The sequence below is a fragment of the Tursiops truncatus genome, chromosome 2 (genome assembly GCF_011762595.2).
Source record: "Tursiops truncatus isolate mTurTru1 chromosome 2, mTurTru1.mat.Y, whole genome shotgun sequence".
Lineage (NCBI taxonomy): Eukaryota > Metazoa > Chordata > Mammalia > Artiodactyla > Delphinidae > Tursiops > Tursiops truncatus.
This window is the reverse complement of record NC_047035.1, coordinates 114,929,961-114,949,035: the sequence shown is the minus strand read 5'-3', so window position 1 is coordinate 114,949,035 and position 19,075 is coordinate 114,929,961. Positions and strand designations below refer to the sequence as shown.

Genomic DNA, 19,075 nt, shown 5'->3' with positions numbered 1-19,075 from the left:
GAGGGGTGTGCCAAAGGGAGGGCACACACACCCCCTTCGCGGCTCTCACCTGCCACCTGCAGGCTGACCGCAGCGCTGCCGCTGCCAAAGTCCCGGATGCTCACGAAGCAGGTGAAGCTGCCCTCATCAGCCACGCGCACGCGCTGCAGCCTCAGGGACGCGTTGCCCTGAGCCAGCAGGTCTGGGAAGAGCGCAGTGCGATTGGCATAGGCGCTGCCCTGGTCGCGGCCCTCGGCGAAGCTGTGCACCAGCTGTTTGGTGTCTGTCAGCTGCCAGATGAGGTTGAGCTGTGTCAGGCTGAAGCCGGGCTCGGGCAAGAAGGAGCAACGCAGGGTGGCGTCAGTGCCCACGAGGGCCACCACGGGGTCTTCAGGGATCCGGACTTCCACTGCGGCGCCTGGGGATGCGGTTGGTGGGGTAGGACGGTGAGGAAGGGCCGGGACACTCCGGGCCTCCCTAGTCCCCCTCCCCTTCCGGGTTAACTTCAGGCCCTGTCCACCCCCTTTTTTTTTTTTAAGGCCTAAGAGTTTATTACCTTTGGTTCTAATTCAATCAGCAGGAATATAGTAAGCACCCACTATGCCAGGGGTAAGAGTTAGGAATGCCACGGAGAACAACACCAAGGTCACACCCCTACAGAGCTTACGTCTTAGTGGGAGAGAGGGACAAACTAGCACACAAATTCTTATTAGTATATGATTAGGGGTATGAAGGAAGAAAGCAAGCCAATGGATAGAAAGCAAGGAGGTAGCTTTTCAAAACTCTGGCAGGTATTTTACACCTGTCTGTGCTGGTTGCATTTCCCAAATATATATTATCTTTATAAATTGTAAAAAGGGAGTCTTAAAAAAGTATGCACCAAAATGTTATTAGTGGTTTTCTCTGGATGAGAAAGAATCACAAATGCTTTTTCATTTTTCTTTTCCTAAATACACATGATTAGTTTTTATGCAAGAAAGAAAGAATACCCATGCATTTAAATATGGTGGTGAGCCACTTTCTCCATAAAGAGATATTAAGCTGAGATTGAAAGGGAATGAAAAAAGAGTATGACATAACCAGAGAAAAGCCCAGTGGGTCAGGTTCCCCTGCTCCTACTCCTGCCCTGCAGCCTCCCACCCAGTCACCTCTGCCTCCGGTCCAGCTCTTCTTTTAGAGCCCTGGAAAATTAAGTAGGGGTTCCTGATAGCTTTTCTTGTGGTGAGATGTGTCCCCTAGCCTGGCACTGCCATTCTTGGGTAATGGTTAGATTGTGTGCTTTGGGCACCAGCAAAGCAGGCACACTCAAAAAGTGTGAAGATAGGGCTTCCCTGGTGGCGCAGTGGTTGAGAGTCCGCCTGCTGATGCAGGGGACACGGGTTCGTGCCCCGGTCCGGGAAGATCCCACACGCCGCGGAGTGGCTAGGCCTGTGAGCCATGGCCACTGAGCCTGCGCATCCGGAGCCTGTGCTCCGCAATGGGAGAGGCCGCAACAGTGAGAGGCCCGCGTACCGCAAAAAAACAAAAAAAAAGTGTGAAGATCAAACAGTCTCGAAACAAAGCTAACTGAATACTGCACTCATTAAAGGTTTCTCACACTTAGAAAAATAGCATTTTATAGTTAGTATTTTCATCATGAATAACATACAGGTAGTGGGTATCATCATCTTTGCAGTGTGTAGTGATCTCTAAAGGTCTTAAGTGGGCATTGGATCTCTTGCCACAATGCCAGGTGCCACAGGCCAGCTCTCCAGTTGGAGACCAACAGGGTGCCCCTTGTATCGGGCATTTGGGGGATGAAACCGGAGGAATCACCCAGACAAAGCCCTTTGTCTGAAGAAATCAAAGGATCAATAGCTCTGGGTAAAGCGGTGCTTCCTCTTTCCGACCACCAGATGGCACCAGACACTCAACTTTGTCTACCCCTTGGCGGGAGAAGGCAAACTCTCCCTTAGAGCAGAAACTGATTAGGATTTGAATTATGATGATGTTGTTATTAAAGTAGCTGCCATTATTGAATGCTAACTCTGTGCCAAGAACTGTGTGGGAAGATTTACACACCTGCTATGTGGCTGGCATCCATCTTGGCCCTGGAGACACATCCTGCTCTTTGAGCAGAGCAGGCAATCAGCAAGCAAACATATAATATGTCAGGTGCAGATAAATGTTGGGAAGAAGCATGAAGTAAGGTCGGGGAAAGGGAGGGAAGATGAACTATTTTATACAAGGTAGCCAGGAAAGCCTGGGGAAGGTGGCATTTGAGCAAAGGCTTGAATGAAATAAGGGCTCAAGTCATGCAGACATTCGGGGGCACAAAGTTTCAGGCAGAGGGAACAGTATGTGCAAAGGCCCTGGGGAGGAAGCACACATACAGTTTGTTCGAGAAACAGCGTTATCACATTTAGTGCTCACATTATCATTTTACAGAAGAGAAAACAGAGTCTAAAAAATGTAAAGTAAGTTGCCTGTTGGATCCCAGAGGTAGGAATGAGGTGGACAGGGCAGAGAGGAGATTGGGAGGAGGTTAGCCAAAACCTCCCCAGCCCTGCTAGACAGAGAGGCTTGGCGGGAATGGTCCCCTCCTCCCACACCTCCAGGCCCCACTCTGCTCCCCTCACCTGCGAGGCAGAACCACAGCACTCCCAGGGCAGTGGCCACACGCATACCCGTGCTGCCCGGTCCACACAGCATCTTCCCGTGAGACAGCTGACAGCTGGGCTCTCCGTGGTGGAAGGCTGCCCCTGCCTGCGAGGAAGAGGAAGTGAGGCCTTTGTCTCAAAACGTCCTCCCCAGGCCCTCTCTCACCTCATCTCCCCTGGACCAGCTTGGTGGAAGGCTGCAACTGCCCGCTGGGAGGTCCTCCCTCCTATACCCGCACAAGGCTCCCTGCTGAGGGATATTTTGAGAGATGCTGGCAGGAGGGAAGTGAGTCACTGGGGAGGCTGGATCAGGGGAGCAGGGCAGTGGGCAGCTGGGACCCACCCCTTCTAAGATGTTGGTATGCAAACAAAAGGAGGGAGAGGTAAGGCAGCTAGTTAAGGCAAGTCTGTCTGCTCAGGCCAAGGATGTACACGGATTGGTTTGGCTCAAGACAACAGCTGGTAGGGGAGAATAAGACTTAGAGATTGGCTAAGAGGTTGAAAGTTTATCCTAAAGGCAGCTGGGAGCCACTGAAGGTTCTGGAATAGAGGAAAGGATATGGTCAGAGCTGTGGTTCCTAAAGATTACTATGACAGCTGTGCAGGATAAATGAGAAAAGCTGGACAGAAGAGACAAAGCAGGTCTGGGAGAAAGCGACAGCATGGTAGGACAGGGGAGAGAGAGAGGGAGCAGTCAGGGTGTCCATGGTTTTGAGCCCAGTGACCAGGTGGGACACTCACGGAGACAGAGAATGTGGAAGAGTTGGGTGTAGGGCACGTACAGTGAGCAGTGTTTGTGCAGGAACTTCCAGGTGAGACTTCTAGAAGGCAGCCTGGTATATGAGTACGGGGCTGAAGGGAAAGGACACTGGCTAGTTTAACCTGTGTGTAGTGAGCGCCCAAGACCGATCAGAAATGGACGAGGCCTGGACTGGGGCTGACCCCCCAAGCGGAGTCAGGACCGAGTGAGATATTTCTGTGACTACACGTCAGACCTGAGCCAGGGAGGCCCAGACCTCCCCGGGTCCAGCCCCTGGCTGCCCTTCTGCCCGCCCCCAGCCCCACCAAGCTGTCCGCCTGCTCCCTGTGTCCCACAGCTGCTGCCTGATTGTTCGTGCCACCTCCTGACCAAACCACGTCACCAGGGTCGATTCATACTATCCAACACGATTTCACAAAAATATAAAAGGTTTCACATTCTCCAAAACCACCCAGGGAGCCGGGCTGCCTGACTTGGTCCCATTCTGCAAGAAGAAAAAAATTAAAGCCCAGATAAGGGAGGGGACTTCGTTAGTGTGATGTAATTTGCCAGAGAGCACAGATGAGAAGGGTTCGAGTTCCCCACCTCCTGACACACCTCTCTGCCCTTCCAGGGAGCAAATGTCATCAACAGCCATTAGCATCAATTCCAGTCACAGGCACCCAGCCTCAACCCTCCCAGTCCCAGCCTAGCACCCCACTCCCCACCCCCCCCACACACACACCCAGCAGCTGAGCTGAGGGAGTCCCTTAGCCAAGCCGGGTGCATCCTGCCCAGTACATCCTCCACCCCCAGCTGTCCGCGGCGGGGAAGCCCTGAGCAGCCACTTCCTTCCCAGACACTTCCGGTCCAAACCTGGCGGCCTCAAAGCCTTGCCACCTGCTGAGTCAGCAGCCTTCACGCTCCATTCATAAAGTCACCCTTGGCGGGCACCACATCCTGCCTACAAGGGCCACCACGGCCCAGAGGAAGTGCTGGCAGGCAGCGGCCTGCCATGCTTGCCTGCCCACTGAAGGAATCACAGGGACTAAGGTTAAGAAACTCCCAGATTCCGAGTCTCCCTTCCTTTCTTTCACCCCCAGACAGAACCAAGGCCTGTCCTTCCTGGGCCTCCCTCACCCTTCCCACTGCTGCCCATGCCCACCGTCTCCCACCCTCACCTGTGCGGCCAGCACTCCTGTGATCCTCCTGGGACCCTCCAGTCCATCCCTGACAACCCCACATTTTACATGTCTCCTCTTAGGACCTGAGGTAGGAATCTGCTCACATCCTTCCCCCACAGGCACCTCTCATGGTTCCCTATTTACCGCGGGAGTAAACCCACACGCCTCTGCCTGGTACTCAAGACCTTTCTTATGACTTCTCCTTCATCCATCAAGCTAATTCCTGCCACTGGGTTGTACTTGCCAGGGTCGCTTGGGACTGCCTGCCACCTCCACGAATGTGGGGAGGTCAGGGAGCACCTCTCTTCCGACCAGACCTATCAGGTTCCCCAAGGGCCGAGCTGTCCTTCCCTCCAGAGGGAGGATGAGAGGTTCGCAGGGCATTGGATTTGCTCCCTTCAACTCCCTTCCTAGACTCTGGACTCAGGGAAGTTCCCACTCTCGTGCTTTCCCTGGGGAGAAGCCCTTGACACACCAGAACCGAGGACACCAAGAGACTCCCACCCCGATAGCTGGGCTCCCAGAGCTGAAGGCAGGAGGGAGAAACACATCTCAGAGACAAGATGTGGCCAGGGAATGAGAGCACGGCCTGTGACCAGTGGGACAGATGGGCTGCCTAGTACGCAGAGCCCCATGGAGACACACAGACCTCACGCTGCATTCATACCACGCTGCCCACCTTTTCTACAAAGGGGAATTGTCATCCCCAGGCAGGACCTGCCCTGGAGTCAGCAATGTACTGCCCCTCCCAGTGAGTCAGCAGACGGTTCTTCCTCCCCACCCCACCCCACCCCGCCGAATGCGGGAACTCCACGGAACCCTGCCAGGAAAGACCCCAGGGTGCCTTGGCTTTCCCAGAGGAGCAGGAGTGAGGGGGCCAGGCCACCCTTGGCCTGAGGGTACAGTAAGTGCATCCAACCTCAGCAGAGGTGGAGCCACAGGGAAGTTCCCAAGAGATGACCCAAGATGTACCCCCATAAAGCCAAAACCAAAGATCAAGGGCTGAGGCTGGGCTCTTTACCAAGATGCCCTGGACCTGGGGATATCCAAGAGGAACTCCTTGCCCCTACCATGACCACCAATAGCACCCCATATTCTCTTAACCCCCTGCCTCTTCCCAATTCCTGCAGGGGCTGCTTGGATAACATTTCCCACGGAGAGGGCAAGAAGGGTCAAGCCACATAACCAGTGTCAATCTTTGCTAGCCGGCATAGGATAGAAGCACAGCTTCTGAAAACAACAGTTAAGCCCCTGGATCCAGCTATGCCTGAAGCAAGCTGTACACCTACACTGCCCAGATACTTGAGCCAATCATTTTTCCCCCCCTCAGGCCAGTTTGAGCTAAGTTTCTATTACCTGCAATTGAAGCAGTCCTTGAATATACATTCATTTATTCACTTAACTATTCACCAAGTGCCTGGGAGGCAGGCACTGGGAACAGAGGACTAAGCTGCGTCTGTCTTGCATCAATAGGGAAGTGAACAGAAATCACCTCAGTTCTGTACAGAGTGCTGTCTCAGATACAGTGAGGGCTATCTGGAGGCACCTCTGAGATATGATAACCCTAAAGGCGAGTGCTGACAAATGATGAGCAGCTCCGCAGGTAGACAGGCTGGGAAAGGTGGTCTCTCCCCAGCCCCAAGAGACCTGTCCTCCTGGCACTGCTTATCTGCCTCTCAGCCAGATCTCTTTGAAACAGTAAAAAGCAAGCCCAAAGTTTGGGTTCCAGTCCCACTTCTGACACTTTGCTGTGCAGTCTTAATAGGTGACTTCCCCTCTCTGAGCTCCATGTTCCCATCTGTAAAAGAAAAAACGCTTTACTGGATGCTAATGGAACTTCATTAGTACGTTAAGCCTTCATGTACTCTATCCTTAAGGTCCAGCCAATTAACTGCCATGCAGGTCACACTGAAATGTACAAAATGACTGTGGTAGAAACCACTAGTGTTCCCCTTACATCTGTTCTCCTCCTCTTCTGTAGAATATTTTGTTAGGCACAGGGCCTCTTGGCTAAAGACTACAGATCCCAGCCTGCCTTGCAGCAGGGTATGGCCATGTGATCATTTTCTGGTTAATAGGATGTGGGAGGAACTGATGTGTACAACTTCTGGGGCATGCCTTTAAAGAGAAGGAGCATACCCTCTCTCTTCTCCACCCCCTTCCCACTGGCTGGAACACAGATGTGGTGAGCTATCTAGGACCATACTGCCAAAGGCAACACCCTGGGGACTGCAGAACTGCAGGACAGAAGGCCCCTGAGCGGCTGCAGTATCAGCACTGGACATACCCGGACTGTCACTTGGGTGAGGATAAGCATCTGTTCTAGCGTCACCGTTATTTTGGGTCTTTCTTACAGCATCTGAAGTGACTAATTTAGGGACTCATCCCTCCCTTCCTCTCCCGCCTTCTCTTCCCCCTCTTCCTACCCCGTGAAAATTGCTACTGCTCAGAGCAGCAAAAGGAAACCACATCTAGAATAGGTGTTTCAAAACATGAACTGAACGCTATCTCATCAGAGTCACTTAATGATACCTGGGCACAGCTTAGGAGATATTTCAAGGGTAGACATGACTGGTCTTAGGGATTGTTTGCACGCGAGGGGCTGGAAGAGCCAAAGATGTACTGAAGGCTTCAACCGATGGGTGCGTGTGTCACACACAGAAGATGGGGAGACCTGGAAATGAGGGGGAAGAACAATTCTGACTGGGCTTGGAATGGATCATCCGTGACAAAATGTTTGATGGATTCCGGGACACACAGAGCTGGAACTCAGAACAGGATGGGGGAGCTATTCATGGAAGCCAAAGTTGGGATCACTGAGGGAGCTCATGGAATGAGAAGAGCCTCCCGCCCCTCCGCCACCAAACAAATTCTGAAGAAGATGCACAAGTTAACGGTCAGGTCGCAGAACGGGGAACCTTTCTCTGGCCACTCCCACAACCTCTGTTTGCTCCCTCTAGGGATGGGCACCCACTACCTCCCAAAGAAATCCACTGGCTTTTGAGCAGCTCTCATTGGTGGAAAGCTCTACCTTTTACTGAGCCAAAGTCTGTCAGCCCATAGCATTCCTCATTCGACCCCTTGGACCATGCAGAACAAGTCTGCCCCCTCCCTTATAACAGCCCTGCAAGTATTGGATCTTCCTCTCCCTGGCAGAGGTCATATTGGGCAGCCATGCCACATTTTTCACCAAAACAACCCAAAATAATAGACTGTCAAATCTGTGGCCAACACCCAGAAGTCATTTGCTCACATCGCTGCAGAGCCACATCTCTGCCATCCTCTTCTGAAAAATTCAGGGAAGGGGTGGAGCTATATAGGATGTTTCATTTGTTACTATTACATTTCATTCAGTTAAGCTGAGTCCCTCACTCCAACTGCCATGATACATATTTTTTAATTATGGCAAAATACACACAACATGAAGTTTACCATTTGAACCTTTTTTTCTTCTTTTTTGCCTCACCCCATGGCTTGTGGGATCTCAGTTCCCCAACCAGGGATCGAACCTGGGCCCTCGGCAGTGAAAGCGTGTAGTCCTAACAACTTGACCCCCAGGGAATTCCCATTTTAACCGTTTTTAAGTGTACAGTTTGGTGGCATTAAGTGCAGTCACAGTGTTATGTAACCATGCCACGATGTTATGTAACGATGCCATTTTTGAAGTACTGTTTTGACAGTACCTGGTGCATAGAAGGTGCTCAATAATTTTTTGGTGGATGAAGAAGAGAACAAATGAATTTACCTAAAAAGGTTGCCCTCCTCTCCCCACTTTGTTTCGTGTGTCATCAAGGTCCTCAGGGAGAGGACAGGAACAGGAAAGCCGTACAGCCCTAGGGTCTGCCCCAGGATCAACGTCCATCCACTATTCAGGGCTTTGGGGTCACAAGTTTTCCTACTTGTGCTGCCACTCACCCAGCTGCCCATCTTTCTCATCCCCAAAGTGTCACTGCTTCTGGCAGGGGACCACTCAAGTGGAGAAGAACCAGAGAAAAGGCTCATTTGAAGAAACTGGACTCTTCCTCAAGTGCTCAATTGACAATTAGTTCCAGGGTTTTGTCAGGGATTAAGGTCACCAATCTGTTTTTCCCATAATCTGCCTTATTCCCCCATAAAACTGGTTATTTGCCCATCTTAGGTCTTCCAGCATTCATTTATCCATCCACACAACAAACATGATGCAGGTTTATAGCAGGTATTACGGGAACGGAGGGTCAAGCACTTCGTGGAGGAGTGGGGAGGTTTAGTTGGACCTCCTAGAGGAGGAGACATTTCAGCTGTCTGGCACAGGCAAAGTCACGGAGCAGCAAGCACCCACAGCATATTCTGGGAAGACGGGGACTCCGAGGAGAGGCAGTCAGGAGATGAGGCAAGGGAGGTGCTCAGGGGTCGGTTAGGGACCCTGGATTGATTCTGTACACAGTGGGAAACTGGAATGCTGCGACCCACACCTTCCCCCTCCCCCGCCCCCACTGTCTACCCCAGTTGTCCTGAAATATCCCTGATAGCTTCTCAGAGATCTTATCTCCAAATTCACTCAGCAATCCTAGAGGCCAGAAGACAAATCCATTTAAAGCAGATTATCACCTCCGCTTCTGGCCTGAACTTGGGTTCCTTCTTAACAGCTTCTGTCCCTTCTTTCCTTGATACAGAAGCAAAACAGATGCTGCGCAGACCTTCTCTACCTTCACTAGTCAGTCTTGATGCTCTTATTTTGTTCCTCATCCTTTCTGCTAGAGTGCCCCCCTCTCGTTCTAGGCTGGCTCCTTGTGATAACAGGGCTCCGCTTCCCTGCAGGGAACCCAGTCCATTTGGTGCTGGTGGGGCTGATCCCCAGCCTCAGGCCTCGGCGTGTGACCAGACCCTGCTTACTGGAGAATGCCCGCCCTGCCCCCACTCAGTGATTTGCTTGGGAATGAGCCTGTGAGCCAAGCCACACCCAATCAGAGACCTCCCAGGGCTTTGCTGCTGGCGCTCTCAGAAAACACTCTTTTCTTGCTGAGGTTGCTAAGAAGGATGTGGTCTGGGGCTGTTGGCAATGAATCTATCAGCTAGCAATAACCTAAAGAATTGATCCAAACAAATACAGAGGCAGAGGTGAAGGCAGGAGGGATACTGAGCCCCGAAAACAACATTTCAGCCCCTATGCCTGAAGCAAAGCTTCACCAGACTGCCCAGATACATGAGTAATCTTTTTTTTTCCCTTAAGCCAGTTTGAGCCAGGTTCCTATTATCTACAACCGAAGTAGTCCTTGAATATACGTTCATTCGGGTATTTAACTATCCACTTAACTCTTCACTGAGTGCCTGTTAGGCAGGCAATGGGGACAGAGAGAGGACTAAACTGTCTCTGTCCTCAAGGAGCCTGCATTACAATAGGGGAGTGCACAGAAATCACTGTAGTTCAGTACAGTGTACTACTTAAGATACAGTGAGGACCACTTGGAGGTACCTCAGAGACACGATAACCCTAAAGGTGAACCCTTAAAATTGACCTGAAGCTCCCCAGGTGGTCAGGCTGGGAAAGGCCATTCCAGGCACTGGGAGAAACCCAGGCAAAGGCAGTGAGGAAGGAAGCAGCATGGGACGCTGGAGGAATGCAGGCCCTTCCATGTGGGCAGACAGGAGATGTAAGATGGTGGTCACAGGAGGAGGAGAAGCTAAAGGGCAAGCCAGGGCTGGAACAGGAGGTCATGTTTGGATTTAGCTTGTAGGTGATAAGAAAGAAAGGGTTTTAAGTAGAGGAGTAATATTGTTGCCATAGGTAGGCCCAACCTTTGATTAATTGATGCATATGTAATGTTAACCCTGCAGAGGAGGTTTGAATTTTAAAGGATGATGTTTTAAAAGGGCAATGGTTTACTCAAAGTAAGAGCTGATGGCAGAATTTCGGGCATCAAAGAATTGTTTCTCTAGATCGTGTCCTCCTGGAGATGCTCAAAATACCCTGCTCAGCCTGTGTGTGGACCTACTGCTGGTTCTGGATGCAGAATCGAGTCAGGCAGGGGTCAGCATAATTTCTTCTGTGAAGGTCCAGATAGCAAATGTTTTAGGCTTTGCAGGCCCTCCCATATCTGTCACAAGTGCTCGACTCTGCCCTTACAGCAGGAAAGCAGCCAGAGACAGTGCATAAATGCATGAGCAGAGCTGTGTTCCAACAGAACTTTATTTATGGACACTCGGAACTGAATTGCATATAATTTTCATGAATCACATGATTTTTTTTCAACCATTAGAAATGTAAAAGCCATTCTTAGCCTCTGGGCTATACAAAAACAAGCAGCAAAAGATTGGGCCCAGGGGCCATAGTTGGCAGGGACTGGTTTACAGAAACACTAGCTCCATTCTCAAAGACAGCCAGGCAGCAGCAAACATGGAAAACAACAGGGAACTGGTACATTAATTATGGTGCATATATATAATGGAATAGAATACCGCCTTTCAAAAGAAGGTGTTACTTACATGGAAATAAGCCCATGACATAGGTCATGTGAATGAAGAATATTGTGAGTTATATGACCTGATTTCTATATTAATAAATGGTCCCATGGTCCAAGATCTAGTCACCTACCTCTCGCTCCATCTCCTATATTTCAGTGCAGGCCCTTCCTTCTCTGGCACTGAACCCCCTGGAACTTGCTCCTAGGCCCTCTCCTTAATTCTCTCTACTATTTTTTCCTAGATGATTTCATCCACTCCCATGGCTTTAAATATCATTTATATGCTGGCAACTCCCAGATTTACTTCTCCAAGTCCACACCTCTCATCTGAGCTCCAAACTTAAACCCAACTGTCTCCTAAATATCTGTGTTCCAATGACTCACAGGCATCTCCCTCTTAACATGTCCCTCTTCAAACTCTTGATTTCTCCCCCAAACCTGTTCCTCCCCAGACCTTCCCACTTCATAAAGGCACCATCTTCCACCCCCTCTGATCAAGCCAGAAACCTGATTTCTCACACCCTTACAATCCATCGCCAAGAACAGCCATCCCTGACCTCAAAATATATCTCAAGGGTCTGCAAACTACAGCCCCAGCACCAAATCCAGCTCACCACGTGCTTTTGTTCAGTTCACCAGTTAAGACAAGGTTTACCTTTTTAAATGGTTAGAAAATCAAAAGAAGAAGACTATTTCATGACACATGGAAATCACATGAAATTCAAATTTCAGTATCTGTAAATAAAGTTTCATTGGCACACAGCCACACTTCATTCATTCACATATTGTCTGTGGCTGCTTTTCCACTACAACAGTAGAACTGAGTAGTCGCAATAGTCACAAAGCCTAAACTCTTTACTTTCCGGCCCTTTACAGAAAAAGTTTGGCAACCCGATATATCTTTACTCTCTCTATTCCCCTCCACCTCTGCTTCTCTCTCTGGTCTGCCAAGTCGCCATCATCTCTTGCCTGCATGACGACAAAAGCCTCCTCACCAGTCCCCCGCTTTCTCTCTTGTCCCCCAACCCAGTACTATACTCCCATCTAGACTCTACACAGCAACCAGAAAAACTGCTGTAAAAACAGAAGTGCATCATGTCATCACTTTCAATGTCTAATCAGCTCCTCCACGGCATGCAGGGCCCTGCCTGGTCCAGCCATGCCCACCTCCCCAGCCTCACCTCCTCCCACTGACCTCTCATCAGGGTCGCTTACAATGAGACCCTCTTCCCTACCTCACAGGGTTTTTGCAAACACAGTTCCTTCTTCCTGGATGACATCCTGAGGGTCACCTTGGCAGAAAAGCTGGGTTGGAGGTCTGCCACTCTAAGGATGCCCCTGTTCTGCGTTGCAGTCTGTGTACCTCGTGTCATACTGGGACCTCCCTGGGCAGGAACCACGTCTGCCTTATTTACTATTGGATCCTTAGTTCTACCAAAGGCTTGGCACATAATGAGTGTTCAAAGCACTGTTCAATGAATGAATGAATGAATGAATGAATGCTTGTGTGTTTAGATAGATAGAGAGATGGATGGATGAATGTTTGTATATAGAAAATGGGTCTGGAAGTATGATAGTGAACCCAACTCTGGGGCATGGGAATGAAGGTAAAGGTCTACTTCCACCTTCTCGTTGATGTACTTCTGTAACTTTGACAACGAGCATGTAATTCTTTTGTATTAACAAACGAAAAAGGAAAACAGCAACATAAAGATTTATGTGGGTTTTAGACCAGGCTCTATCACTGACTTGCTAGGCTCCCTAGAGCAAGCCCATTGCCTCTCAGGGTCTTCATCTCCTTAACCATCAAAGGAAGGTCCTGGCCTCCTTCCTGTGCTATGACCACGATCACATGCTGGGCTGGTGTAGTCACGAGAAGTTTCATGGAAGGAGTGAGCCCTGGTGTTTTAGAAGATGACTCTGGAGTCGGAGATATAGGTTCAAATCCAGACTCTGTCACTTCCTAGCCACGCAACTTTGGGAAAACATCCTCTCTGAGTCTCCGTTTGCTCATTTGTGCAATAGAAATTTAAACTCCACCCTCACAGGATGATTATAGGACTCAACTGAGCAAAATTATCTAAACTGTCCTAGTTAGTCCTAGTTAGTATAGGTGCTCTATAAATGGAGTCTGGGGAAAGAGTCGAGGGGATCTCCAGAGTTCCCTGGGAATCCTGTTGGCCTTCCTTTTTCCTGATAATGAGTCAGTTTGGGCCTTTGGGGTTCAAGGCTGTCCACTGGGCACTGCTCCCCACCCCCACGATCTCACCCAAGAGAAGAAATCAATTCTTCCTCTCCAAGTGATTTCTGTGTAAGTCAAGACAGCAGTGTGTCATCAGCGCCAGCCCAGGAGAGTGGGGCTGGCATCCACAGCTTGCTTCCCTTATGGCTTATAGGAAGCACAAGAAGAGGGAGAACAGGACAGAGCAGAGCCCCTGGCCTCCCCAAGCCAGACCATCCCCACCGAGGCACCCTCTCCACACTGAAGTCAGGGCATCAGAACCGGAGGAGGCAAAACCAGAGAGAACATAAACATCTCAGTAGATCTGAGAACATAGTGACTTTTGCTACAGCAGCTGGCCTGCCTCTCACACCCTCTTCTGGCTGAGGGGCCAGCACAAAATGAGTTTGCATCTTCCAGGGTTCAACAGCCACTTGACAAGACAGTGTGACACCATCTCAGAACTGGAAGTGTGTGCAGAGGCTATACACGCACATGGGTGCACACGGGAGGTACACACACACACACACACACACACACACACACACACACACACCCCATCCGAAACACAGAACGCTGAAAAAAAAGTGAAAGCTACACTTAGCTCAGAAGAGGTCTGGCCAGAAAAAAAGGATTCAAAGGACGGGAGTGGAGAAAGGAGGGGAAGGCATGAGACAGCATAAGACCAAATCAGAGCGCGGATCCCAGGTCAAGCCCTGGCAGGCCTGTGACACATGTACCTGCATTCACTCAACTTCTGCTGAGTCCTGTTAAGTGCCTACCTAGATATGTCTGGAAACCCCATCCCTTCCAGAAGCCTTTCCAGACTTCACTCAAGGAAGGGTCCACTTACTCCAGATGTGTTCTACCTAAACACCTCCCTGCCTTCACATCCTTTAGGTTTCTACCCTGAAAGAGGTTCACCCTGGCAAAACAATGCTGCAGACCCCTCTCTACCTGAGCACCAGACCCTCTGGATCTCCAGGGATTCCTCCTCATGAGTGTAGCAGGCGCCACTAGTCCTCAGGCCTTGAAGGCTCCTTGGAGTTCACCTGTCCAGTGCCCACTTCCATGCCCATCATAGAGATGGGAATCTGAGCCTAGAGAAACGAGTGTAGGCTGTCACGCTCAGTCATCAATCACCATGAGAGGTGACTAAGGGCCTGCTCACAAGTGGCCCTGGGCCTCAATTCCTCACTTGTTAAACGGCATCATCAGACTGCCTTGCCTGCCCCAGGGTACAGTTTGAGCTCAGGTACAGCAGGCAGGCCTAGGTTCAGATTCTAACTCGGAAGACTTGCTAGACACATGATCAAGTTTAAATGATTTAACCTCTTTGAGATTTGATTCCACATCCCTAAAAAGCTGGTAACAATCCCTACCCCACAGAACTGCTGTAAGAATAAAATAACATACAGAGAGGACTTAAAGCCCCTAGCACTCAAACAGTGGTAACGATTATTACTACTTTTGTTATTATTGCCATGGGCATGGAGAAAAGTCCTCCTGGGATCCTCTGCACTGAGCCTCCTCTGTCAGGCTATACATCTATACATCTAGGTCCCTGGGAACAGTACTCTTTCTCTGACCCCCTTTGCTCCTAGGACCCCACCAGCACCCAAGCCCCAAAGCAGCAAATCACAATTCAGCTCCATCTCTGTGTCTGGCTCATCCCTGGTGGTCCTCTCTCCCTTCCTCCTCCCAGTGGGCTCAAGCCCCTACTGCCCCTGCTGCCACCACATCCCCCAGTACAGGGCCATCCCCATAAGTACACATTCCAGTGTCTCCCCCATGGGAGGCCCAGTTCCTAGGAGCCTACACTGATTTAGGGTGACCTGGGAGCCCTGCCTCCCAGAGGCAGTATCTCTCCCTGCTCCAAGGCTCCCAACAAAAGATGTTTCTCAAACCCCACTCCCAGCGGGTTCCCTCCAACATACCCTCGCTGAGCCTCAGGAAAGCCAAAGGCCCAAAGGCATTAGGGGTATGGAGGAGGCATTCATTCTCTGGACCACAAAGAGAACGAGGAAGAATGGGGGCAGCTGGCTGGGAGCACTGGTCAGAACTGGAGGGTGTAAGAGGGACTCCTGAAAGGCATGAGTGTGCTGAGGACCAGGCCTCTCGAAGAGTAAGAACTCTCAGCAATGGTTCCAACTGGGCTGCAAGGACAACTAGTCTGGGATACCCAGGTCAGGCCTGCCCTCTCCCCAGCTCCCCAGATGAATCCTCTGCCTTGCTGTGGGGACCCTTAGCACATCTTATCAGGCTCCAGAATGAGGGGTAAAGACTGTGTCTGCCTCCAGAGTGGCAGAAAGAGCCAGTTCTGGAGGGAGACAGCATCCCAGCCCCAAAATTTGCCAAATGCATGTCTTTGGGCACAGGACTTCTTTCTGGGCCTCAGTTTACCCATCTATACAATGGAGCTAACGATACCCTACCTCATAGGACTGCATCCATCACAGCCCCACCCCCCAAACCTGAAAACTCAATGTGCCTATCTGGAATCTCTTACTGCAGGGGTGGCAGAACTGTGGTTGGCAGGCAAGGGTTACATAAAGCACACGTGGCCCTCTCCCAGATGTCTGATCCATTCTGAGCCAACGAGACCAAAAGAAATTTCTCAAAGATCACATGGACCGGTTCCCACTCTCTTTGCCCTCCTCCCCCAGGCCCTGACTATGCCTTCCCTCTTTTGCCAGTGGACCTCCCTGTCATTCCTGCCCTGGGGGTGTGGGAAAAGGACAGCAATGGAAGTGGCCACCCACTCAGAGGATAAGCTCATGGGCAGTGACATCATCCTGCCTGCCCTTCTTCCTCCTCACCTGACCCCGTGACTCACGGCCACGGGTTGAGGCTCTGTTAATCTCAGAGGCTGCTTGGATTTCGGTCATTTTTCTTCACATAGCACAAGCCCTGTATGTCCAACCAAGAAGCAGCCTTCAATAAGCCAGACACTTGTTCTACAACACTTTCTAGGAGTCTCTTTGGGTGCTGTGGAATCCCAGCTTACGGCTCTATGATCACACTCGGTCTCTGACCCCAAACAGTATTGCTCAGCTCAGCATCAAACCCAAATCCTACTATAAAGAATGAAGATTGACGACTCCATAGAAGGTTACAGTTTAAGGATAGAGGAATTCCCACCGGAACTTTCAGAAGTCCACCTCAGCAGAATAAGGACACAGGCTCTACAGAAGGGACAACACTTCTATAACTGTCCTTTCCACAAACATTCAAGCACCTGACCCAGCTATCAGTCATCTGGGTATCTCAGACATTCAGCCAATCTGCTTCCATTGGGTGCCCAGACAGAGGTGCAGAGGGCTGAGGACAGGAAGGAAAAGCGGTCCTCAAATCCCAGAACCCCTTCTCATCCTTGGGCTTGCTTTAATGTAGGCTTCCCATCTCTAACAAGCTGGATTGCCTGATTTCTTGGAACACAGGAGTCTGGAATGAATTGGAAAGCTCACTGAAAGCAGGCAGGAGAAACCACCAGTGATGTCATTGAAGAGAGAAAAGAATTCCAAAGTCAGTCATGGGACCAATACAAGCATCACTGAAGCCACTTAGTGCAAAGCTCACTCCCTCAAGAGTCCCTTTGCTATAGAAAAGTCCTTAGTGCCAAAACTGTGATATGTGTAATACAGCGGAGAAAGATTTCCATGCTTAATGGTTAACGTCAGTGTTAATGCTTAATCTATACTCGCCCAAAATATTCCCATTTCCTAAAGAGCTGGAAATATGAGCCACCACTCATACCCACAGCCTCAGAGCCCTGCCACTCAGATCAGCCCAACCCACTGGACGTGTTTAGAGTTAAAATTCAAGTTTAGACTTCAATTTCTCTCAGCCTCCAAAAGCACCCACCTGTGTGCAGGGCCCCAAACTACAAGGAAGGCTGCACAGCATCAGATTTCCTAGGGACTTCTGGGAGGCAAGAGGGAGTCAGAGAGGAGGCTGAACTAAATAAAGAACTCTCTTAAAAACAGAACAGCTTCATTACTTTCTAATATAGAAGCTAACTGCTAGAGACAAGCATGTAAGAAAAGGACCTAGGGCCTTCATTTAATGATGAAATCAGACTCATTTACAATTATCCACATCCAATTTGAAGGTAAATAGTTTTTCTCAATTAAGTCAAACAAACCCTCCCAACTCCCCAATGGTTTTTGCCTTCCTATTTGCTTAACGTTTTCCTCGATGATAGATCCCATATCTGAGTCATCCATCACGCATTTCTCATTAGGGCAGGTTTGGCTGAGAAAGAAATACCCTTTTCTGGCATTTCACTGCCTTAGGCCCCCAAACCTGCCAATTCGCTAGCTAAGCAGCAATAGAGGACCTGGGACACTGGGATTCAATCCAATCCCCTCCCCTCTAGTGTGTTCCCACCCTGGGTCCCTACCTTTCCTCCACCCCCTCTCCATCCTACCCCACCCACCATCTCCCTGAGACTTCCCAAGCCCAAATGGCCCCACCCCTGCTCCCTCGTGCTCTGCCTCCCACCCTCCAACAACTATGCATCCCTTCACCCAGGCCAGCTGTCCCTGCCTGTCCTTCTCAGAATCTGTCCCCTCGTGCCCACTGCTGCCCGTGGAAGCCCTCCAGTCACCCACTCCCTCATCCTTCTGGGCCAGGCAGAATGGACCCCCCTCCCCGATCCAGCCCCTCGCCCTCCTCTCCCTGGCACCTCTCCCTCCTCAGAACTAGTGGTCAGGTCAGGGTGTTTTCCTCTGCAGGGACTCCGCGAGACTCTACTTCCCTCCTAGCTCCAGCTAGCGGCTTCGTGAAGCTTTCCAGAATCATCAACACAATGACAGATCTGCCTCTATTCCCCCTGCACACCCAGGGCCTCCGCGAGCACAGCTACCCGCCCAGCCTCCTCCAGCGGCTTCCCGGGAGAGGGCAGGTCCCACACTGCCCCGGGCCCCGCCGGCCAGGGAGGGGAGGCAATCTTGAGGACGGGGCTGGACTCTGGTAGCCCCCTGCCGCCTCCGGGACCCAGAGCCGGGGTCCACCGTGCTCCCCGCGCGGAGGCCAGCCCGGGCCCAGGGAGAGGGCTGGGGTGGGGGCGCCCTGAGAGAGAGGGGGCTCACCGCCCGCTCTAGCAGCCCTGCAGCAGGCACGCTGCCCGGCAGCCCGGGGCAGGGCTTGGCTGCAAACAAAGGCCGCCCGGACGCGCGCCGAGCCCGCCACGCAAGCACTCACCGCGCCGCGCCTGACTCCCGGGACTCGGGGACGCGGCGGAGCGCTGCCGAGTCGCCGCCGCCGCCGCCGCCGCCGCCGCCGCCGCCGCGAGGCCGGGCGCGAAAGGGGTCCGGGGGCGGCCCCGGGAGTCCGAGGGGCGGGGCGGGCTGGAGGAAGCTGCAGGCCCGGAAAGGCGGCCCGGGTGCGCCCCAGAGGCGGGATTGGCCCCGCGGCGAAGGTTTGGGGCAGAGGCCTGAGCCCGCCCGCTGGGCAGGGCACCCGGCCGAGACCCGCCCCTGACCCGGGTCCAGACCCACGCGGGGGCCCTAGTAAAGGGGCGCTGGTCTGATCTCTGCCCGTCTCCCACCCTGTCCCACCCTCCCAAGATCCGAAGTTTATTTTCTGCTAGGGGGACAGGTGAATGGTCACTGACCACCCCAGCTCCCCCTCCAGGCCGCTGGCAGCAGAGCCGGAGCTCGGATCTGGCTGTCTGACCCCCAGTCCAGTGTTCTCCGCCACCAGGCTGGTACCGTGGCCTGGAAAGGGTTAATTCGACTGTGAAGCATTGAGAGCTGCTGGGAGCTCTCTATAAATACAGTGTGTCGTGGGCGCCTGAGCCAACCGCAGGGTAATTTCCACCTAGCTGGTTTTCCCCTTTTCCTTCCGCCCCCGGCCACCCGGCCAGCCCT

General features: G+C 51.6%; 1 protein-coding gene across 2 annotated transcripts in view; it reads right to left on the bottom strand.

The window, feature by feature from the left end:
- The window catches only part of CD276 (CD276 molecule), a 30,445-nt gene extending 11,726 nt beyond the window's left edge, over positions 1–18,719 (bottom strand). For both annotated transcript variants that reach the window (XM_033851963.2, XM_073801229.1), the window contains exons 1-3: positions 18,408–18,719; positions 2,598–2,724; positions 50–397 (exon numbers count right to left, since the gene is read on the bottom strand). In XM_033851963.2, the coding sequence (XP_033707854.1) occupies positions 50–397; positions 2,598–2,670 (421 nt within the window). In that variant the 5' untranslated portion in view covers positions 2,671–2,724; positions 18,408–18,719. The remainder of the gene's footprint in view (positions 1–49; positions 398–2,597; positions 2,725–18,407) is intronic.
- Positions 18,720–19,075: the final 356 nt, after the last annotated feature.